This window comes from Ceratotherium simum, chromosome 28, assembly GCF_057802395.1.
Source record: "Ceratotherium simum simum isolate JZ-2026a chromosome 28, ASM5780239v1, whole genome shotgun sequence".
In the NCBI taxonomy this organism is placed as follows: Eukaryota; Metazoa; Chordata; class Mammalia; order Perissodactyla; family Rhinocerotidae; genus Ceratotherium; species Ceratotherium simum.
Window position 1 is genome coordinate 1353338 of NC_141927.1, and position 24690 is coordinate 1378027.

At 43.5% G+C, this 24690-nt stretch overlaps 1 protein-coding gene across 1 annotated transcript in view; it reads left to right on the forward strand.

Annotated features, from left to right (window-relative positions):
- The window catches only part of DLGAP2 (DLG associated protein 2), a 759496-nt gene that overhangs the window by 684719 nt on the left and 50087 nt on the right, over positions 1–24690 (forward strand). Inside the window, exons 7-8 of the mRNA XM_087418643.1 lie at positions 13399–13546; positions 21772–21991. Coding sequence (XP_087274769.1) covers positions 13399–13546; positions 21772–21991 — 368 coding nt within the window. The remainder of the gene's footprint in view (positions 1–13398; positions 13547–21771; positions 21992–24690) is intronic.

The window sequence follows — 24690 nt, forward strand, 5'->3', positions numbered from 1 at the left end:
AAGCTATGCCACTGGGATTTTAAATACCAGCAGAGTCACCCACAGTGGACAGGTTTCAGTAGAGCTTCCAGACTAGACAGACGAGGAAGAAGGACCTGACCACATACTTCCAAAAAAATTGGCCATGAAAACCCTATGAATAGCAGTGGAGAATTGTCTAATAGAGCACTGGAAGGTGAGAGGATGGTTGAAAAGACTGGGCAGGGTTCTGCTCTGCTGTCCACAGGGTCGCTAGGAGTTGAAATCGATTTGATGGCACTAACAACAGCAATTCTGGTTATACTCAACAATTCCTAGTACAAATATTGGTAGTAAGACCAATTTTTGTGATGTGTGACTTAAAAGGTCTTGGGATCAACAATGTTTTCAGTAAAAATAGACCTAAGGGAGCCTTTTAGCAGAGCCAGATGGACCTTAGAAGATACTGTCCACTGTAAATTCATGTCATGGCTTCAACTGTCACCTTGAGCACTTAGAGTTCAGGAAACACAGTTTCGTCATCGCACAGAATACTTATAGGATCATGTGCAAACTCTCTCAATACTCTTAAATAACTCAAAATAGACTTTTTAAATAAGCAGAAAGGAAATTTATGAAAAGAATGTGGGATATCTCTGAGAATCTCCAGTAGGGAAGGAGAGCATATTTGAAGGCTCTGCAGCTGGAGGTATAAACCGCACCTCAGAACTAGTTTAGTGAAGGCAGTAATTGCCAAGCCTGTTGTGCAAAGACCTCGCAGGTTGACCCCACCAGGCTAGCAGGGGGTGCTGACGTCTGAACTACTGCATGGCTACCTTATAAACAGGACACAACCGCTGCCACAGATGCCATGACAGCACGGATTCTGCTCTGTGTTACTGTCCCCTCAAGCCTGGGGAAAGGCATCTTTTTGGAGGAACGTAGGTCATAATCCCACACCTTAGCTTTAAGGGAGTCTGCCAGAGGAAATATCTAACATGTTTAGTCCTACAGCAGGAGTCAGTCTCTGCCTCTCACAGTGGTGAATCCCCGAAACAAACAACAACAAGGAGGAAATTGAGCTGTCGGTGAGCCAAACACAAGACAAATGCCACCATGACAGCATAATTTAAAAAAATAAATTGTAATGGGTAGGAGTTTAGGAGTTCTGGAGAACTAACTCTCCTACAGAAAACAATCCAAAACTCTGGAATATATTGCGTAGTACTTAGAAATATATTTTATGTATGTGTGTGTGTGTGTGTATATATATATATATATATGTCTGTTTGAGATACATCTGTTTGTGATACGTGACTTAAAAGGTTTTGGGATCAATAGTGTTTTCAGTAAAAATTCTTTTTCAGTAAAAACAATGTTTTCATATATATATATGTATATATAAAAGAAGTAGACATATATATGTCTAACATACACACATACACACACACACACATATATATACACTCACGCATATATATGTATATGTGTGTGTATGTATATGAAAGAACTGGACAGCAAACAAAAGCAGACAGGAAGTGGAGGATAGTCCAACATTGAAAGAAGGAACCACACTCACTCAGTGAAACCCACATTTATACAAATTTCCTCTGAGCCCTTTCTCTGCTCCTTGAAGTATGGGACAGTATGAACTTAAGCTGAGAGCTGCAGTCATGAATTTAGATGTTAAAAGATGGGATTTGGGGCCTCCAGAGTGGCAGGAAGTACTGGGGTTGGGGACAGTGCAGAAAGGAGGGAGCCAGAGAAGGGAAACCCCAAACTCTGTGTAAAAATTGTTGATGTCTGAACTGAGTTTAGTTTTTAGCTGCTGCCCACTGAAGATTAAAAAAAAAGAAGTGGGGATTGAAGCCCACCAAGTTATGGTCTCCCAAAAGCAGTGAGATATCCAGAACTTGGTGAAGACAAAATTCTGTAAACACTTGGAGCTTTGCACGGACCCACCCTGTCAAAGCATAAACCCTCACAGCCACAAGTCCAGGATGACCCGCCAGACCAAAAATCAGTACTCTTCAGAGGAAGGTAACAGGATCCGGAGTCTCTACCGACAATGTCCATTATACCAAAGAGAAAAGAAAAAAACATGCAAAGTTGTAGCAAAGTGAAACTCCTAAGCAAGAAAAAAATGAAGATAAAAACAAAACTTTAAGATGACCCAGATGTTAACCCAAAAGAACTTTAAAGCAGCTGTTATAAGGTCTTATATGTAATATAAAAATGATTGTAAGGTTCAAGTTGAAGGAAAGATGGTCTTGATGAGTGACTAGATTGGAAAACTCAGTGGAGAAATGAAAGTTCTAAGAAAGAGCCATTTGACAAAGAAAAGTACAATATCTGAGAATGGGAAAGTCACAAGATGGGTTTAAGAGCAGATTGAGATATCAGGGAAAAAAGTGTTAGTAATTTGAAAATAAATCAATAGATATTATCAAATCTGAAGAAAGAAGAGGTAAGATATTGAATAAAAAAGGACAGAGCCTCAGTAACACATGGAATAATAAAAAGTAAATTGACATACATGTAACTAGAGGACCAGAGGATAAAAAAGGGAGAATATGGCAGAAGAGTATTTGAAGAAACAATGGGCAAATTTTTCACAAAATTGTTAAAAAAAAAAAAATAAGAAAAACCTACAGACCCCAAATGCTCAGTGAACACTAAGGAGAATAAATAGAAAGAAAATCCACCTAGGTACAATAATATAAACTTCCAAAAAGCAGAGAGAAAGAGAAAAAGCAACTGGGGAAGAGGAGATAGTAAAAACAGAGCGAGAAGTGTAAAATTATAGTTGATTTTTTTTCCCAGAAGCACTGAAATCCAGAAGACTCTGGAACAATGTCTTTAAAGTAATGTTTTTATAGATCTATCAATCCAGAATTTTATATTCAGCAAAGATATTTTTCAAAAGTGAGGGCAAAATAAAGACTTTTTCAGATAAATAAAAGCAAATAGAATCTATTTTTAATTTGAATTTCTGTTCCCACACGTGACTATTATCTACCACAATGGATGATGCAGCGCTAGAGCAGCCGCTAGAATACCTACACTGTGCAGTACAGCCACCTGCAGTACAGTTAAAATTCAATATGGAAAATGTTTGTTTAACCCAAAAGAAAGCAGGAAAAGAGGAATAGAGGAAGAAAAAATAGACTGGAAATGTAGAAAACTAACAGCAAAATGGTAGGTTTAAACCCCACTCTAATAATAATTACACTAACTATAAAGGGAATAAATAAGCAAAAGGCAGACGTTCTAACCCTGGGGAAAAAAATTAAAACTCATATATTTGCTGTCCACAAGGGATAGACTTTAAATATAGAAACAGATGATGGATGTGAAAGGGTGGAAAAGATGTGCAAACTGGAAGCAAAGGGGAGCTGGTGGGGCTGTATGGGTACCAATTATTTAGGACAATTAATATGACCGGAGGGACAAAGAAGAGCGTTTCATAGTTATAAAAGGGTAGGTTTGTCATAAATACCCAAAAATTAGGTGCATAAATCTATATGCACCTAATAACAGAGCTGCAAAATGCAAGAAGGAAAAACTGACTAAAACTGACACATGGAAAATAGACAAATCACAACTGTAGTTTGAGACCCTAACATCCCCTTCTCAGCCACTCATAGAACAGCTAGACAAAAAATGGTATACTGTTACCTACATCGTGCTAACTGATATTAATAGGACCCCAGACTGCAAAATACACGTTTTTTCAGGCACACATGGAACATTCACCAAAAAAGACAACATGTTGAACAGAGAATCAAATCTTAATAAATTTAAAAAGATTGAAATTTTACAGAGTGTGGTCTCTTAAAAACAATAAGGTATCTTAAAAAAGCCCATATCACACTTCGTGATAAATCATGTATCAAAGAAAAAATCAGAAGGAAAATTGGAAATTGTTTAGAACTGAATGACAATGAAAACCCAGCATGTAAGGATTTGTGGGTGCAGCTCACGCACTATTTATAGCATTCAATGCTTGTATTGAAAAAGGAAGGGGGCTGGCCCCATGGCCTAGTGGTTAAGATCAGTGCGCTCTGCTTCAGTGGCCCGGGTTCAGTTCCCGGGTGTGGACCTACACCGCTCATCATCAGCAAGGCTGTGGCAGCGACCCACATACAAAATAGAGGAAGATGGACACAGATGTTAGCTCAGGGAGAATCTTCCTCAAACAAAAAGAGGAAGATTGGCAACACATGTTAGCTCAGGGTGAATCTTCCTCAGCAAAAAAAAAAAAAAGAAAAGAAAAAGAAAAGAACGACAATCTAAGTTACAAGCTTAAAAAGCTAGGAAAGGAAGAGCAAATTAACTCCAAATCAAAAGAAGGACAGAAATAATAAAGAGTAGAAATCAGTAAAATATAAAATAAACAATAGAAAAAATTGCAAAACCAAATATTGGTTCTCTGAAAAGATTAATAAAATTGATAAACCCCTCGCAAGATTGATCACAAAAAGGAAAGAAAACACATATTATAAATATTAAGAATGGAAAAGGGGAATCATTGTAGATCCAACAGATATTATGAGGAAAATAAGGGACAACTAGAAACAAATTCATGCCAATAAATTCTACAGCTTATCTGAATTGGACAAATTCTTTCAAAAACACATCTACCAAAATTGATACAAGAAGAAATAGAAAATCTGCTTAGCTCTATTATGTATTAAAAAGATTTAATTCATTATTAAAAACATTCCTAAGAAGAAAACTCCTAGCCACAATGGTTTTACTGGTAAATTCCATTCAACACTAAAGAAAGAAATAACACAAATAGTACACAAATTCAGAAAATAGAGGGTGAGGTAATACAACACTTTCCAACTCATTTTATGAAGCCTGCATAACTCTGATACCAAAAATGTTACCAAAAAAGAAATTACTGACCAATATTTTTTTAAATTATTTTTTTGAGGAAGAGTGGCCCTGTGCTAACATCTGTTGCCAATCTTGCTTTTTTTCTTTTTTCTCCCCAAAGCCCCAGTACATAGTTGTGTATCATAGCTGTAGAGTTGTAGCTCTTCTATGTGGGTCAGCACCTCAGCATGGCTTGATGAGTGGTGAGTAGGTCCACGCCCGGAATCCGAACCGGCAAACCCCAGGCTGCCGAAGTGGAACGTGCAAACTTAACCACTGCGCCACCGGGCTGGCCCCTGACCAATATTTTTTTAATTTACAAATATTACAATCCAGGGGCCGGCCCGGCGGTGTAGTGGTTAAGTTCGCGTGTTCCACTTTGGCAGCCCGGGGTTCACGGGTTTGGATCCCGGGCACAGACCTACTCACCACTCATCAAGCCATGCTGTGGCAGCAACCCATATACAAAATAGAGGAAGACTGGCGCAGTTGTGAGCTCAGGGACAATCTTCCTTACCAAAAAAAATAAATAAATAAAATAAAATATTACAATCCAAATCCAATAATATATATACAGGACTAAGTATAATTTATTCATGGCCAAATAGGATTTATTCCAGGAATGCAAGATTGACTTAACATTCAAAAATCAATCAAGGGATATACCGCATTAGTAAACAAAGAAGAAAAATTTATGGTCATACCAAGATATGAGAAAAAGTTTTTGACAATCACTCATTTGTAATAAAAACAAAAAAAAACTCTCAGCACACTAGGAATAAAAGGAACTTCTTCAATTGGATAAAGGGCATTTACATAAAATGTAGAGCCAATATAAATATTAATATTATCCAAGATTAGGTAAAAAACAGGACGTCAACTCTCACTATTTCTACTTGACATTAGAGTGAAGGTCGTTGCCAGTAATAAGGCAAGAGAAGCAGAGCATCAAGATTAAAAAGGAAAAAGTTTATTCTATTTATTCTCAGACCACAAGATTGTTTACACAGAAAAACTAAGGAAACTACAAAACAAATACTAGAGCAGATCATGGCATTTCCGAAGGCCAGGCACCAGTGAAATACATAAAAATCAGCTGTAGTTCTCTAGACCATCAGCAAACAATTGGAAAATGTAAATGGGTTTTAAACATCTCAATGGCATGATAGATTCTCTACACCAAGAACTACAAATATTGACCCAAGTAATTAAAGACCAACGTAAACAGAGAGAGATACTGTGATGGAAACCTCAATATTGTGAGGATGTTAAATCTCCCCAGATTGAGGTATAGTTTCAAAGTAACTTCAGTCAAAACCAGTAAACTCAAAGCAACCTTAGTTTTTAGAGAAACTGACAAGAAGATTCTGAAATGTATGTGAAAATGCAGAGGACCTTAGAAGAGCCAAAACCATCTTGACAAAGAAGAACGTTGGACAATTCACACTGTCGGATTTTAAGACAGTGTGATATTACTGTAAGAACTGACCTGGGCCGCTCAGCCTCAGCACTACTGATATTTGGGGCCAGACAATTCTTTTTTATTGGGGGCTCTCTGTGCCCTGTAGGATTTTGAGCAGCATCTCTGGCCTCCACCCACTAGATGATAGCAGCACCCTCCCCCAAGAGTGACAACCCAACATGTCTCCACACGTGGCCAGATGTCCCCTGGGAGGCAGAATTTCCCAGGTTAGGGACCACTCAGAAAGACAGAATAAATCAGTGTGACAGGAGAGTAACTCTAACCATCAGAATTTAAAACTTCTGCTCATCAAAAGATACCACAAGAAAATGAAAAGGCAAGCACAGAGTGAAGGAAAATACTTGAAATACGTATCTGACAAAGGATTTGAATACAGAATACATAACGGACTCCTACAAAACAGAAATATAAAGAACCTAATAAAAATAGGAGAAAAAGTGGAAAAGTCACTTCACAAAAGAGGATATATGAATAACCAATAATTATGTCATTAGTCATCCAGGAAATGAAAAGTAACCTTTAATGAGATAGACTTCCCTTCCACTACAGTGGCTTAAATTCAGAGGACTGACAGCAGAGAGTGCCAACGAGGACGTGGGTAGAGGTTACAAAAACTGAACATCTGTCAAAACTCATTGAACTGTACATTTGAGATCCGTGCATGTCACTGCATATCAGTTTTGTCTCAATTAATAAAAATGTAATGGGTATTTATTTTTCTGTTCCATGATTTCTATTTTAGAAAAAAAATTCATTTTCTTTTTGATGACTTCACCTAGGTTTGTTCTTTTCAAAACAAAATTAAACAGTTGAAATGTTTTATTTGGACATAATCTCACATGGAAAAGTGGGGACCCCATCTGGTCAGCCCCTCGCTATTGGCTTCCCCCAGATGTGTCCTGAGACAGCTCTACTGAACTCCACAGCACAGAACCAGTCCCCCATCCCCCAGTCCAGGTCCTCTGAGGACAAATTGAATATGTTTGTTCAAATTAACCAAGTGCTACTATCTGCTGGGCGCCCATCTGAATGTCTTCTGTATAACGTCCCTGTTCAGTATTCACTAGACTCTGTGAGTTAAGTCCTGTTACCATCATCCTCATTTTGCAGATTCTCAGAGAGACGACGTAATTTATCCAGAGTGACACACGAGCGGGTAGTTGAGCCAGTGTTTGAACACGGGCCAACTTCACACACGTGCTTGGCCCCAAGCACAGATGGCCTCTGTGGCTGTGACATTTCCTCCCTCTGATGGCGAGGGCGCGGCCAACGCAGGGGCAGCGTCTTGTCCAGGGAAACTGAACCTGCTCGCCTTCTCTCTCTCCAACGTGTCTTGTTATCACTTTCTAAAAATAAATGCTCACATTGACTCATCCTCCCCCAAAAAGACTCACAGCCTTTCTCAAATTACCTCTGCACTCTCTCCTCTTCCCTGACAAATTGGACAAATTGCTCAAAATTGTCAGTTTTACTGCTATTTTCTGACCTTCACTTCCTGCAATCTGGTTTTGGCCCCAAATCCACCCAAACCATTTCTCCAACGGTCTCTCATGACCCCTCATTGCCCCATCTGGGTGACACTCACACCTCCGCCTCATCTACACGTCTACACCTTCGCGTTCTCATCAGCACATTTGCCCTAAGCACATTCTTCCTAAGTCCCTTAAAACCAGCAGGTCCAAATCAAACTCACGTTCAGTCTCCAAAACTCATTTCCCTTCCAGGAGCGTGTTCTATCTCTGTTAAGAAAAATCTGGAAGCCTTGGAATCGTCTCAGTTATCTCTTTCTCCCTCAGGGCTACATCCTATCCCTTCCTGACTGCCCTCGATCCTTCCATCTTTAACGTGGAACTCCCCCCAGCCCGGGTTTGCGTTGCTTCTCACCGAGTCTGTCTGGACAGTGGCCTTTGGCTTCGCTCTCCCAGCCTCTGAGCCCACAGACCGAGAGCTTCCTGAGCTGCCAGCTCAGGAACCCCTGGTCAAGTGCTCGTGGTGCTTTCCTGTTGCATATGGCGGAAATTTCAGACTCCTCAGAGTGGTCTGTCTTTGCAAACTTCTCTCCCAGCACATGTTCCCCAGCACCGACCACGGCCCAGCCGCGCCAGGCAGCCCCGCCACCTCCGTGCTGGCCTGTCTGCACACCTCATGTATGCGTCCCCAACACAGGGAAAGAGAACGTGCCTCATTCGTAGCGTTGCCAGATTTAAGAAATAAACACATGGGATGCCCAGTTAAATTTGAATTTCAGGTAAACAGTGCATTTTTTAGCATAAGTATGTGCCATGTGGGACATATTTGGACAATATTGGGAGCATACTGATACTAAAGAAGTACTTGTTGTTCATCTGAAATTCGAACTTAGCTAGGTGTCCTGTGTTTCATCTGGCAGCCGTGTTCATCCGTCTTGTTGTCTTCCAGCCTCTAGCTCTGTTCCTGGCACACTGCTCAAGAAAGATCTGCAGAGTTAATGGGATGGTGCGAATGCCTTTCCACGGAGGGGTTGCTGTTCAGTGAAATCATAAACACGTGAGGAGCAGAGGAAGGAAAACAGAGCATTGAAAGGAGGCACAAAAGGGGCAGTGCAGGGAGTGAGGAGAAACCCCGTCAGTGGACAGAAAATTCAGGGACTCTGCTAATGCCCTGTGGACACGAGCCGTGTCTGCCCCGAGTGCATCCACATATGTGGAGCGAGGTGATTCTTCCAAGACCCTCCTAGCCTTGCAGCGAGGTGCAAGAGCCCTGATTCAGAGCCTATGTATGTTACCTGTTCTGTCTGCAAAGCCTCCATACAGGGCGGGAAGTTCCGCATTGTCCCCAGGGAGAGGGTCTACACTCGGTCCCTGTGTGCCCAGTCCTCCGTGTGACTTCAGGGTCTGAGTGTGCGTATTATCACCAGCTGACACCCAGCTCAGGGTGAACGCCTGAGGCCTTGCTGTCACACTGTGGGTGTCACACTGAAGGTGAGGGGTTTGTCCTGACCTCAGACCCCTGCTCCAGGACCTCATGGCAGCACGCCTGTGAGCCCTGTGGGGTCCCTTTCCTGATCTGGGGAGAGATATGTACGTGTCAAGGTGCTCAAGGCAAGTGACAGAGCCTGGTCCAGGGTGAACTATGTTAGTGCTTCTATGACTGCGTTCTGAAAAAGGTCTCCCAGCACTTTCTAGCACCCAGCTTACTGAGCACATGCCCCTTATCCACTGCTTTCTCCTTGTGTTGCATTTAGGAAGCTCTTGGTGGCACGTCACTGTCGTCCTGCCTGGCACTGGCTCAGAGCAAAGGCGGTGCAGAGTGTGAAGGAGCAGATCCCAGAGGACGGAGTCTCAGCTGGTGCGGTCCTCAGGGAAGGGACGTGGGGACACCCAGCAATGTCCTCTACCTGCAGTTAGGTGTTGACATGGTTTTCCACTCAAAACATGTGACTAGGGAACAAGCTTGTTTTCATCTCCTGTGAATGTACTTATAGCTTAGCGGACATTTTTAGTCTAAATATGGGAAAAATCTGGAAAAAAAAGCCATTTTCTGAATTCAGGAAATTAATTGAGAGATTATGTGAAATGTGTACTGAAATACATTAGACTAGCTTCCATTTTGTAGGAGGAATATTACACACACACACACACACACACACACACACACAGAGCATCTCTCAATCCCCAATGTAGTTTAGAATGTTCCCTTTTCCACTTAATGCCGTGGAGGAAAGACAGTTTCTCATATATGTAGCTATTCCTGTCAGATTCCGTTTAGAGAAATGGAAAGATGCCCCCAGTATTTGGAATGAACACGTTTAGTATGAAAAAATTGTTTTCTTATATTTGTTCTTCATATAACCTGCATAAAATCTTCACCACTTTTCTAAGGTGATGAAGATAAAAGGATGGTTTATTTTGTCTAGATTTTCAAGTTATTTATGTAGATCTGAACACCTTAATGCAGAGGCCCAGGGAGGCACATATTTTGTTATGTAAATTTGATTTTACAATGACCTGAAGTCACAGAAGACGTTTGTGAGCCTACGATTCAGCAAACAACTCTGGAACAATTTTCAGATAGAAAGGAAAAAGGAAAATACTAGGAAACCTGTTATTCTCTTTTGTACAACTACTTTTTCACTCTCCTAGCATTCCAAAATAGATGTCCAGTCTCATTCATGCATATATGGCTGTCCAATGAGGGCATCACTGGAAAGGGAAAAAACTAGAAAAAGATATTTCTCTGTTATTCTAGAAAATTTTGTATGGTTTCCTTTTACAGTTTTCTGGGCTACCAGCTAGTCTATACATGAGAATATGTTTCCATCCCTGACAACTGGGTGCCAACGTAGGAATTATCATGCTGAGGGAATAACTAAGAGGCTTAAAGGGAATTTAAAATGATGTGGGAATCCCAAGGACGGGTTTCTGAGGAAGAGCAAGGAAGCATCCCGGAGCGAGGTGCCTGGGTCCGGGGCCAGAGTTCTGCGGGAGGAGGCAGCCCTGCCCTCACGCTGCTGGCCTTGATGGCGTCTCCCAGTGTCAGGGTCTGATTTTCAGTCTCCAGCTCTGTGATTTATGAGGATAGCTGGCCTTGGACACTATACTATAAAATGCTAAACCATTGTAATAAAAAAAAAATCTATTAAGTCTAATGAGGCTGAAGATGGGGGTGTTTTTTAACTATTTAAAATAGACAGTAACAGAGGATGGGGACCTTTTGGGCTCTTTGCGTCTGTGACTCAGCAGCTGTGATCTTGGGGCCAAAAGCATGAATTCTGGAGCCAGACATCCTGGGCCCAGAGTCTGGCTCTGCCCTTTGCTCTGTGTGAGCCTGGGAGAGTGACTCAGCACTGCTATGCCTCAGTCTCCCCGTTTGCACAGTGCGATTATGAATGGCCCTACCTTATGGGATTCCCATGAAGAATGAATGGGTTAGTACAACATAAAATGCTTACAAGGTACCCAGCACAACAGTATGCAGCAAATGTCAACTATTGTGAGTCTGTTTTTAAAGAAAAAAAAATGTTATTCGCTTTCTACAATGGCAACTTTTCTTTACGTGGCATACTCAATTTTGGAATAAAGAGAATCATTGGGCCTTAGAATAGATAGTTTAAACATAGAATCACAAAATATACTAAATCACATGTGAATTCCATCCAACAGCACCAAAAGGGTCATTTGCCATGTTCTGAGGATGTCCAGGCACGGGGCTAACAATGGTGGGGATACAGAGATGAAGAAGACACAGGGCCTTCTTGGAGGGACTCTCAGCCTGGGAGGCACCTTCCATGTGAGAATATTAAATGATGCAATGGCAGTATTAATCAGAAAGAGAGCTATATTGGAAGAAAATAAGAGGTCAGTACTAACTTGTAGAAATGCAAAGTGTGAAACCAGCGATTTCAAGGAAACATAGAAGGACAGGGGAGATGCAGAAAGTTTAGGTTTTTGCAAAGACAGAAGTGAGGCCACGCATCTGAGGGTCAGGGCAGCCACCTGAGGCTGCGACGCTCATGCCCTGCACGTGGGGCTGGATTGAACACACACACAAACACTCGTGCAAGTGGGGCAGACTGTGTCACATGCAGGGTCTGCTTACCAGGCCAACGTGAGCCCCAACACACGACAGTCTCAGGTGTTGGTGGCATCATCCACTCCCGTTGGACCCCTCCAGTTCTATGTGGGACAACCTGGTGGCCGTGTGTGGGTGTTTGCTAACCTGTCTTGCTGTCTTGCTGGCGGTCAGCCCTGGGATCCACGGAGGAGCAGAAGGGACAGCGCCCACTGCTGGTGCCGTGCAGGCCACATCCCAGGCCTGAAGCTGCGAGCAAAGAATGAGGAGTCAGGGCCAAGGTTCTTCATACTTCTTTCCATGCCAAGATTAGAGCCGGCCTAAAGCTCATTTCTTCCCCGTTTTCTTTTGTCTGTTTTGAGTGGGAGGAAGGGAATTAGGAGCTGGAATGTATTACACACCTGGTCTTAAAACAAAAATTATCATGACATTTTATAATATAAATTATATTCCATTAATATATAAAATATATTAATTATTAATTTTAGCAGGAATAATGACTTCAGATCTATGAGAAGTGGGCTTTACTTAACCAGAACTTATATTGAGCTCATTTTTTTCTCTGCGCTCCCATTTTTAAAAAAAGAAGTAAATCACCGAGAAAACAATTTACATCAAGAGTTTACTTTGAAAATTGGGAACTCTCTTAACCAGCTGACCCAGGAGTCGAATCAGCAGCCAAATATTTACAGACATTTTTATGTACAGGCCAGTGCAGCGATCCTCTGTAATGGTCCCATTGTGATCCAAAATGGGAAAAAAGAGTAAGTAATCCTTTCTGTCCCTATCACTCCAGTTTTTGATCAAATAAAATGAATTCTTACTAGATTGTGGAAAGATTGTCACCAAAATTTGACAGGAAAGAGTTCAAGTAGCAAGAAATTTGAGCAAGCTGAGCCTCTGTCTGCCAGACTTCCCCCATATGTTAACATGTCACAAAGTAGCAAGAAGGGAAACCAGAGGACACTGATTTTCAGGGAAGTTTGGAAGAAAAAGATCATCGTGATAACGAGTGGATTTGATTTCTCAGTCTGCTCATTCCGTCTGCCTCTATTGCATAATCTAGACAACTCTGCGTAAATTAAAACTGAGGGCAAGCCTTTATTTTTTCTCCTGTTTTTCTGAGTGGGTCAAGTTGCCAAAAGCTAACGTGAGCTTTGTGAGACTCTCCCAGGTTTTTGGCTTGAATTCGGGAGCCGGGTTTGCTATGATGCCTTGTGAGTTACCAGGCTTTCAGCACTTTTTTTTTTTAATGTGCAATGATCCTAATTCCACTACCTGGCCATAAAAAGTCAGGTTTCAAAGCAATTTTCCAAAAAGCCTCCCCATTACTGTGATGAAATTCACATTTGTAACTGTGAACCTCAAGAGTATTTACGTGAGGCCAGGGATTCGTCAAAAGACAAACATTAGCGGGACATTTGATGACAGCCTCTTGGCATTGGCTCGAGTAACTCTCGCACCTTTGCCCTTCAGTGGATGTTCACAGGACGCCTTTTCTCTTCGTTTCTTTTCTCTTACAGCCAGAGCTACCTGCAAGCAGCAGGGGACGTGCCCACTGGCCACAGCCTGGACCCATCTGCCAACTACAACTCCCCGAAGTTTCGCTCCCGGAACCAGAGCTACATGAGAGCCGTCAGCACCCTGAGCCAGGCCAGCTGTGTGAGCCAGGTCGGGAATTCTCTCCTCCCTCTTGCCTGGGGTCCAGCCTTTAAACCATGTCCTCACAGACGTCTCCCTGCTAGGGAGGCGGTGGCCCAGCATATTTTAGGGGAGGGCCATGAGCAGACGTGAAATTCCTGCCTGGAAGTATTGGGCTGATTACAAACCCGTGAACTTTATAAGATTAATTTTTCTGACATTTGTAACTACGTCTTCCCTACACTGATCTCCTCTCGGTGAGGAATGACTGATCCGCTGGCCACCTCAGCCTCCTTTGTTGATTAGCTCAGGCTGTCTTCCTTTTCCCAGGAGGTTTTCCCAATAAAAGGGGGCCAGGGGGACAGCTCGATGGTGACCAGGCTCTGACTGCAGTGGCTTTCCATCATGTCCTCCCAACTGAACCTCTGAAGGTCAGTGAGAAGAGTTGGAAGTACACTGTGGAGCCTGGTGTCACTCAGAGAACTGTGTTTGTCAGGCTCACAAGGCTTATTTCTCTCTAGGCAGTGTGGCCCCAGGTGGGATCTGGGGTCCCCACGTGAATGGCAGTGTCTTAATCAGGCCCAAAGGCATGGCTGACTGGAAGAAGGAGGAGCCCAGCATGCGTTCCCCACCCCCCGTTTTGAACTGTTGAGAATACACCACAGCAAAATGAGCAGTAGCTGGTACCTCTAATCACCATATGTTGGAGGATAAATATGAATTGAATTTTTTAAATTTTAATTAAACAGGTTGCTTACTAATTTTAACTGCCTTTAAAAAATAGTGCTTTAGCTACCCTTGAGTTTTTCAGGCTTGCACTTAATGCTTTCTCCCACTTATTGGAGAGTAGCTGCTCTCAGCCAGAGACCTGGGCTCAGGTCTGCCTGAGCCCCTCTGCCCCTCTGCCTCTGACGCCCTGTTAGCCTGTGAAATTCCTTAACCAGCGTGAACTTTTCTTTCCTCATCAATGGAGAGGGATACCTGCTGTGTGGCATTGTAAGAAGAAATGATGTAACACGTGCAATGGATAGCAGAGTGACAGAATAGCTGTCTAATGAATTTTGGATATTATTATGTAAAGAGTTCAGCAAATAGTAAGCACTCAATAAATGATAGCCATTATTATTGCTAGTAGTACATAATTCTGAGTACTAAACACCCACCCGGTTACAGAAGCACTATGAAGTTTTGGTAGCTTGCTAGAGGTTAAATAAGCTGAAGTCTCTTGTGCCACAGGCTTTAAATTCCTTTTAAACAATAGTCTGCTCATTTTACAGTTTTTTCTCATCAGAAAGTTGTACTCTGGACTTTTTCTACTAAACTGTCTGGGTTTTTCCTGTTTCACAGCTCAAGCAAGATACGACCTCTTTAATTGATCAGATGCTATTTTTCTTTTAAAAATAGGATTAAGTTTACATCTGCAGCAAAGAGAATTCCATTGACTCTTTTATTCCAAGGACAAGAACAGACCATTCCTAACCCTGCACACCAGGGCCATCCCGGCTTAGCACCGAAACCCCCCAGCCCTGGGCAAATGGGGACCCTTGGTCACCCTACAGTCCAAACTCGAATGCCCCCCTGCAAATCATAATATGAACAACAACAGTAGCAACAACAGATCATCAGCAACTAGACATTGTAACTGTTGAATTAACTGAGGACCATTCTATCTCAGCAGAGAGGAAGTCCAAGATGGTTTTAGGAGAAAGTAAGTAACAGAGAAACTGAAGACAATACATTTTAACTACTCTCTCCAGCGCCTGGAGAAGGACCTTCAAGGTAGACTTCCTTCTCTTAAAGATGCCAGCTTCTCTTCCAGTTTATATCACCTCGTTTACCAAAATACAACTTCTAAAATCAGAGGTAACCCAGTCAGGGTTTTCAATAGAGGGGCAGAGAGATTTTACCATAGCTGTGAGCGGTTTCTCTGTGTCTTTCATTTGCTCTCAACAAATGAGTTTCAATTAAATGTGTTCCACACCTCTTCCAACGCTCTTAAGAAAGCTTCAGAGGTTCTCTGGGGTTCATCATCATTATTTTGAGGAAACATAAGCCACATACTAGTATCCTCAACCTCATGCTTTTGGTGAACCTGAGCTGGGATCTCCGAAAATAAGTCAGTAAGAATAACTGTTCTCATGTCTTTTTCTATCTGAAAATATTCATCATTGTAAATAATAGCAAAGCAGACAAGTTGGGTGTTTGGGGGTTTCATTTATTTTAATAACTTTGACATTTGGAATTCTAAGTCATTCCTATAGCTGAGTTCTATGATACGACTTTAAATTGAACTCAACTTTTAATTCTGAAAATATACATATATAGTTACTTAAAATAGTCCTGGAACCTTGACAGTGGGTTGGGCCGTTTCACACCGGGAAACAAACTTGTAGTAATTCAGTATCGGACCCTGCCCATTGTGACCTGCCAATTCCAGGAGGAGGAGGGCAGTTCCCAGGGACAGAGGATGATGCAGTTGGGGGGACACACCTCCTTGAGACACTTGAATTTGGTAGCTGAAACTGTTAAAATTACACATTTTATCTTTAATACTCAATTTTTTCTCATGTGCAAAAATGAAATTAAAAGTCTAACTGGGGTCTTGTGAGATTTCCTTATCTCTAAGCCATTTCTTGATTTGAACTTCGTTAGTTTTGGTTTCTTTGAGCTCATGAACCTGGAAAGAATACGTTTAGGTGATTTAAGTGTTCTGGCTGATGTCGTGGGATTTGCCAACAGTGAACATTCAGGATGGCACGTGGAACTAGCACCTGGAGTTTGAAAAGCACGCATGAAATTACAAGTTCTTACTGACCAGCCAGAGGAATTGGTTTTGTTCATTTACCATAAAATTTCTTACCTGGGGGAATCTCACTGAAAATGCTAGAACTCACTTTAAAACTATTGCTATTCCGGAACCATCGGCAGATGCCTCAGCAGCTCTGTAGCCCCTATTTCAGCAGGTGGTACGTCTAGAGCCCTCTGGGCCACCTAGTCATTGCTGGCCTTTCTCAGAGCACTCTGGGATTTACCAATTTGTCAGTTCATCCAACAGGACCGTACATGTCGTTTTTATTCTCAGAACGATGTTCCCTCAAGTTTCAGAGGACGCAGCTGCGTTTTTCTTGTGACTTATGCTGCGGCATCTTGCTCATAGTGTGGCGCTCTGTTAATGTCTATACAGCTAAGTCTACGCCTCAGATGGAGTGGTGCCCACATGCTGCATCTCCCTTAAACGCACTCAGGACAGTAGACTGTAAGATGCTGTAATCTTCCCCTTGTTTGGTAAATAACGAGGTAACAGTGGTATGGTCCGCAGAGGCCTATAGTCTGTCAGTTACTGTCATCAGGAGCCACCCAGGGGGCGTGACCGGCCTTGTCCCACCCGCAGACGTGACACTCAGTGTGTTTACTGGAGCCCCTTCTGGGCTGTGCTGGAACTTGGGGATGGAGTGGACTGGGACACACAAACAGCAGCCGTGAAGGAACCAAGACTCAGAGCAGTGACCTGTCTGCCACCACACAGGGGCAGAGTGGGGATTCATGTCCCCGCCCCGGCAGACCCCAAGGTTACCCACAGAGAGAGCAGGTGGCACCAGCATCCCGCTGCTTCCTGCCGGCCTCATGCCCCTCCACACCGAGCAGCTTCCTTTCCTGCGTCGCGTTCCCACTCCCCACATGGAGGGTCTGAGTCCTACCCCAAAGGGTCACACAAGTGCCAGCTGCCCAAATTCACTGGTGTTTCTGGGGACAGACACTAATCAGCTCCAGGCCTCTCCAGGCAAGCCGGCAAGAACACACCTCCCTTATTCTTTTAGGATGCAAGGTGGCAGGTGTGTCCAAAAACTAGTTTCGCTGTCCCCAGACCTTCCACTGCCTTCTTACTGCAGGAAGGGGATGGAGGCCCGAGAGGGGAGAGACTGTACGGGGACCCAGTGAGGAGGCCCCGGCCATGTTCCTACAGAGCGTTGCCCTGACCCTTTTCCCCCATTAGGATGTATTTCTCGTCACCCATTCAAACCCTGATTATCATTCTCTACGCCTCCACACCTGAGTTTCTGTAACCTAATGAACCTGTAGTGTTAATTGGATTTTTTTTTACTCCCATATTTGGATTCACAGTGTGGCCATTGTGACTAACATGTGCAAGAACCTGCGACGTGGTCGCTGTGACAGCTCACGGGATGAAAAACGAAATCGTTCCAGAGGCCAAGTGCAGAACGTGAAGCTGCGCTTCTGGTCCCTGCTGTTATCTTCCTGAGCACGGCGTCTCCCACCTTTCCCAAGGCTCAGCCCTGCGAATCCTTCTAGGTCACCGTCGCTGTGACAGGCTCTGTGTTTACTTTATTTCTGTTCATCCACAATTGGGGTAATTCCGACCACCTGCTCCGTTTCCCCGGGAGCCAGGAGAGCTCAGGGACGCCGCAGACTTTTGATGTGTGGGTGGGTGGCGGTGCTGGAGAACCCAGTACGGGGGCCACTCTCTGCATCCTCGTCTCAGGAAAGACGTTCACCTTCCTCAGTTTCAGATCATGCCATTGTCTCATTCTCTTCCTTTCTCTTTCTCTTTAAAAAGCTGTTTCAGCATGATCATAGCCTCTTTTTCTGTGATGCATCCTTTTTTTTAACGTTATAGTAAAATATACATAACATAAAATTTGCCATCTTAACCATTTTTAAGCATACAGTTCGGTAGTGTTAAGTACATTCACATTGTTGTGCAACCATCGCCCCCATCCATCTCCAGAACTTTTCCATCTTCCCAAACTGAAACTCTGTCCCATTAAACACTCACTCCCCATCCCCCTCCCCGAGCCCCTGGCACCCACCACCTACTTCCTGTCTCTGGATTTGACTCCTCTAGCTCCCTCATGAGTGGAATCCTACAGTATTTGTCCTTTTGTGTCTGGCTTATTTCACTTAGCATAATGTCTTCAAGGTTCATCCATATTGGAGCATGTGTCAGAATTTTCTTCCTTTTTAAAACTAATATTCCATTGTATGTATCTACCACATTTTGCTTATCCATTCACCTGTTGATGGACACTTGGGGTGTTTCCACCTTTTAGTGATTGTGAATTACGCTGCTATGAACATGGTGTACGAATATCTGTTCATGTCCCTGCTTCCAATTTTTGTGAATAAATACCCAGAAGGGGCATTGCTGGATCATAGGATAATTCTATGTTTAACCTTTTGAGGAACCACCACACTGTTTTCCACAGTGACTGCACGATTTTGCATTCGCACCAGCTGTGCACAAGGGTTCCGGTGTTTCCACATCGTCACCATGCCGTGCTTGCTCTGTAAATGTCATCTGTCGTGACCTCAGAGAAGCGCACTCTCGGCTGTACATAGAGCTCTCTGCCACAAGCAGGACGGTCACTCTTCCCCTCCTGTGATCCTCATCATTTCCCCAGTTTTCTCTGCTGTGCTCCCTTGGCGTCCACGTTCTCTAGAAGTGGTCCAAGTTGCATTTCTGAGTTGACAGTTCACGAAAGACGAGGTAGGATGCTTCACGCCACACTGATTGTTTCCATAACCTACCCCGTTGGCTTAATGTCCCTGTGGGACATCTCCAGGGGACTGAGCCGCGATGTGAGTGCCGACGTGATATTATATCCACTTTTCCAAATCTCCCTCAGGCTCGTGAACAAATCAGCTCTCGGAAAGCAGATTGTTTCAATTCCTTTCTAGACCAATTTGAGATCCTTCTCAACTACTTTTTATTTGTTTGGGAAAAGTCACCTTCATTTCTAGAACCTCACTGATAAGTTTGTGTTGCCAGAAGCACTAGCCAAATGGTCCTTGCCGAAATTTTAATCCTTTGTTTGTAAAATGCACGTACAAGTTTAATAGCTTCTCTTCTTAAAGGAGAGAGCGCCTGGACCCAGGGTGGGTTTGCAGAAGGGTCTGCACTGGAACCCCGCATCTGGGTGCTGGCAGACGCCCACGACATCGCTCAGATATGGGCCTTCTCAAGTTGTCTAACGTGGATCTTTGACATAAATGACAAAACGATATGAGACTTTTTGACATAATTCCACATAAGGGGAAACTTAGGTTGAAAGGAATCTGTAGTCCAGAAAATGTCATATTTCCAGTGTTTCTGATATGTTTCACTCACGAGGTACCTGAGGGTCTCATGATGGGAGCGCATGGTTTGTCTTCGCTCTGAATTTGTCTGTCTCTGCCCAACATCAGGAACCCTCAAACCATCCAGACGAATGCAGTGCCCATTCATTTTTCTCTGGTCTTTTTTGCCCGCACAACCTAAAGGTTCTCTTTCTTACACTGTGGCTTCGGGCAAGCAGCCCTGCCTTTCGGTCCCCTCAGCATCGTCCTCCATCACCTCCAGAATAGTGACTGGGTTATGCTCGCTTGGATTTGTCGAGTGAAGGAGCCATTCTTCCAGCATGTAAACCATCTCCGGAAAACTGAGAGAAGCCACGTAAATTATCTCAGGAAAACCAGAGAAACCATGTGCAGGTCCATTAGGCATTTAGAGAGGGCAGAGGGTACCATGTTTTGTTTTCCCTATTAAAGAGGAAATCAGATTATTTTACCTGCTTTTACTCTGTGAACAATTAGAGGAAAAGAACTAATCTATTTATCTATCAACATAATCCAGGTGTTGAGGAAGTTGTCAGTGACATTTTAGGCAGTGGAATGGTACAATCCGACGTGCCAGCCTGAGACAGAGACGGGGTCATGAGAGCCAGGGGAATGTGGTGGGAAGAGTGACTCAGTGCCCAATAGCAGCAGGGGAATTTGGAGTGGAGAATCCATCTGATTGTGGAGATGAGTCCAGGTTTCGGGGCTGGGCTCCTCTGTCAGCCCAGGCGGGAGGGACGGGCCACAGAGACAAGGTGGAAGGAAAGAGGAGGCCTCCTGCACTCCATGGGCACCGTGCCCTGCCACGTCCCCTCAGCTCTGACGTTGCTTCACATGCCTTCCCTCCACCAGCCTCTGCCCTTGCTTATCAGTCTCACTAACAAGCATCCCGGATCTGCTGACATGTTAACATACATAAGATGCACTCAAGGGACATACCCAAATGTGGCAGTTCTGGAGGAGGGTCATTTATCAGTCTCACAGGCGTAAATCACCCCCTGGAACCGCTGACTGATGCCCAAGAACCGGTGGGCCCCTCGTCCTCAGGCCCGTGGGCAGCTACATGTTACCCGCCCAGTTTCAGCTTTTCATCCTTAAAATTTTCATTTCTCCTCCCACCCTGTTCTCTTCGACCTTGTATTAGCACTGTATTTCACTTCACTGGATTTCCGTTTGAAACCTCTAGATTTGGCTCATGGGAAATACCTGAGTATTTCCATCTAGAAACCTCAGGGAAAGTGGGTCCCCCCCAGGTCATCGACCCCGCGCAAAGGCCCTTCCACTCACCTGGCGGTCAAGCCTGTGTGTGCAGGTCACTTGAGATCCCCCGGTATCCGAAGCCTTGATAATTTTTTTTTAAATATAATTGGAACTTTTAGGTTCCCAAGTTGACTCTATACCTGGAAATTAAATCGCAAGCTTGAAAATAATTGCTTTACCTGCTAAACTATCAAATGAAGTGAATGCACTAATAACCCAGGCTGAAGAAGAAAAAGAACAAAACTGGAATGTAGGTGATGCAACTTGTTGTGTGTGGACAGAAACACCCGTCCAGCCATTTCTCTCTCATCTGGACCTGGGATTATGCTGCTTCCTGGGGAGAAGGATATGGCTTATTGACACATTTGTGGTTAGTTTCCAGGGCAATGAGTAGAAACGGACTAGAGTACCTTCTACTACTTCAGTGTGTGTTCACGCACTCCCTCAACCCCCAGAGCTGCCTGGCTGTACGCAGCCTGGGAAGGTGAAGGAGGCTTTTGGAAAACACGGGAAGAGGGAAGGACTAACATTTTGAACACTTACTTTGTACTAGGTACGGTGCTCAACTTTTAAACACATTGTCTCTCTTAACCTTAGTCGTAACTGCCAGCTGTCCTTTAAAGCTTTGCCTTGGGGGGATCCATAGGATTTCAAGGGCATCTTGGAATTGGCAGTTTACCTTAGTGTTTTGTTAAGTAGTAACCTAATAAGCTATTTTGCAAGCTTGGCAGATTCCCAATGCTGATTCAATCTAACTGTGCTGAAAATATAAGACTGTAAGTGAAGATCGGGGTGAATTTTGTCCTCTCTCATTCTATCGTAACATGGCCGTGATCACACTGGCTGGATCCTGCCATCAACTGTGCTGTTGGTTGTTCTAGATGAGTGAAGCCGAGATCAACGGGCAGTTCGAGTCGGTGTGTGAATCGGTCTTTAGTGAGGTCGAATCTCAGGCCATGGACGCCCTGGACCTCCCCGGCTGCTTCCGGACGAGGAGTCACAGTTACCTTCGAGCCATTCAAGCTGGTTACTCCCAAGATGATGAATGCATTCCCGCGATGACGCCCTCCGACATCACCTCCACCATCAGATCCACAGCAGGTAAGGGAACGCCCCCTCTGACCTTCCCAGTGGAAAACGTGCAGGTGTGCGTGAATCTTCATCCTAGAAGGAGCGGGGCGCACCTTTACCACAGGTACAATTTACTCTCCAGACATTTGTAACTTTACCAAATTGTGTTTCTTACATTGTCATATTTTGCAGTGATGTTTTGAAACATTTCTTTCATAATCTTTCTTTTTCTTAGAATGAAATCTACTACTTATAAGTTTCTTTAAAATAATCAAGTATAACTTTTGTATAGGAAAAAAAATTTAAGTGCTGACATTGGAAAGGTGATTGTGTTTTAAATTATCCAAGTTTAGTAGATTGTGGTAAAGCTTCAGCTAGCTAGCATTGACGCTTAGGCTCCTTTGTAGCAGTGTCCAGCCTGACTCTGTGTTGCTTGGTAAGCAGATCCATAAACGTGATTCATTGCTGCAAAGCAGATCGATCGTTAAGGTAAATTCACTAATCATCTTCTCACTCTGCAGATTCAATGTCACAGCTTCCTTCAGTTCTTATGGAAAACCATATTCACCCCTTTGAAAATTTACCACCTAAACTAAATACCACTGCCTAATATATCAGTGCAACGTTATTATTTATGTAACACAGTGAATATACATGGTCTGGAGAAACCCATAAAACACAGCAAGCGATAAAAGCTGCCTAGCTCCGTAGAAGGGCAGAGCAGAGAAGCTTGGACACCAGCGCTGCTGAGCGAGGTGGTCTGAGTATTATCAAATTTGGATGCTGTGGACGTATCAGAGATATTAAGGGACCATTCTGAGAAGAAACAGAAAGAACGTGGTTCCTGATAAGTAGCACTTGGAACAGAAGGCGAGGAGAGACAGTGGACGTTCAGAGAGGAGTGCATCCCCATTCCATAGACAGAGCTTGGTTTGTTCGAAGCTAAAGCATTAGCAAGAATTTGGGGAGATTACAAGTAATTACAGGTTGCAGAACTCGTGTGCTGTCGTGGCACTCTGGGGGGAAAACATGTCATGGTGTAGCCCATAGATGTGAGAGGATGCGCTGGGTTCAAACCCTGATCCATCACGTCCACGCTTGAGATCTTAGCTGTGTTAACCTTCCTGATTCCCGGTTTTCTGAGGTGTTCAAAAGAAGCACTAGCTGTGAAACTGTGTCAAGGAAGCCTCGTGATTGGTTTCCAGAGAGAGCTGTGGGTCCTCGTGATCTTTTTCTGTTGCTTTGTGCACCCGGGCGGAGGTTCTTTGCTACTCTGGGGCTAAGCCTTGGTGGGGGGGCCTCGGGTGAAATGCCCCGGATCTGGGCACTCTGTTCTCAGCACAGTTCTGTGGGAGCAGAGAGGGCAGTGCTGCACCTGTTCCCTGGGACACCGCGGGGCTGCCAGTCTCATCCAGGTGCCACCGTGGGGCAGTTTGTGGGGGGCGGGCTCAGCCTCTGGCGCTCCCTTCAGCTGTCCTGTCTCGTTTGCTCCCTCCCCTCGGCGAAGTCATGGACCACCTCTCATGCTGTGCCCTTGGTGAAGAAGAAATGTGAAAAACGAGCAAATCTGAAACTTCAAGAAGTAACGAGCTTTACCATCATCGTGTTTTAAAAAACACTTTCAGAGATCATTGCTGATCAATTCTCCAACATTTGTTGAGTATCTCTTATGAGCGAGTGACAATTAAGCAGTTGCACAGGCTTCAGAAATGCTTCGGAACAATAATTACTTCGTAGAAAATGACTTTATTGTTTGTAGAGCTGTCATTATAGGGAGAATAAAAAGAAACGGAATTCATAGAGATAATACAAGAACCAGTGCCAAATTCAGACAACAGTTCTAATTTATGTACGTATTTTACCAAGCGCATTTTTGTATTCCCAAAACGTCTGCACCAAATAAATTACAAAAAATGTTTCTCTTCAAAGTTTCTACTGGATCTTGGCCTAGTTATTGAGGACAAATTTCCTCTAGACTATTGGGGGGGCAGACTTAGGGAACAGTCTGAGAGTCAGATGAGAGAAGAAATGGAGGACAGGGGTTACTCAGCCCTGTCGGGGGCAAGCGCCGTTTTGAAGAAATGCAAGTGCAGGTGGTTCATTAATTCCTCCCTTCCCCTGTTTCACTCTGAGCATCGCACATTAAACGTTTATAATCTTTGTTTCCTAAACAGAACTGAGATGTCATGCAGCAATAGTCTACTTGATAAGATCGTGAGAAATACCAAAGAGATGAAAAGCCTCTATCTGGAAAAATATAGAAAAAAACAAAAGTATGGAGAAAAACTCTCCACGTATCCGGGCTGTGAACGCCCACTTATTATCAGAGCTGACCTTCCCGTTCAATTCAGAGCCTCCTGTCGGTGAGGCAAAACGGGATTTTCATAATTTTGTATCAAAATACTTGGAAGATCATAAACTAACACTAACATTTAATAACTGTCCCTTGTTGATGTGTGTGTGTGCACGCGTGCACAGAGAGAGAGAGATGATTTTGACAAATCGATTTCCTTTCTGTTTCTAAAACTAGCTCTTGAAAATAATTCCAAAAAAGTTATTTTCAAAGACATTCACAGTGATGTGGAAGAATAAGATTTATTTAAATATGGGGATTTTTTTTGCATACTTGAAAAATAGAAGGTGGTGTTATTAAGTTGTCTCACCTTGTATAAATGCAAACATATAATTTTAATATTCATATAGTAATAATTAAATATCAAATAAATGCA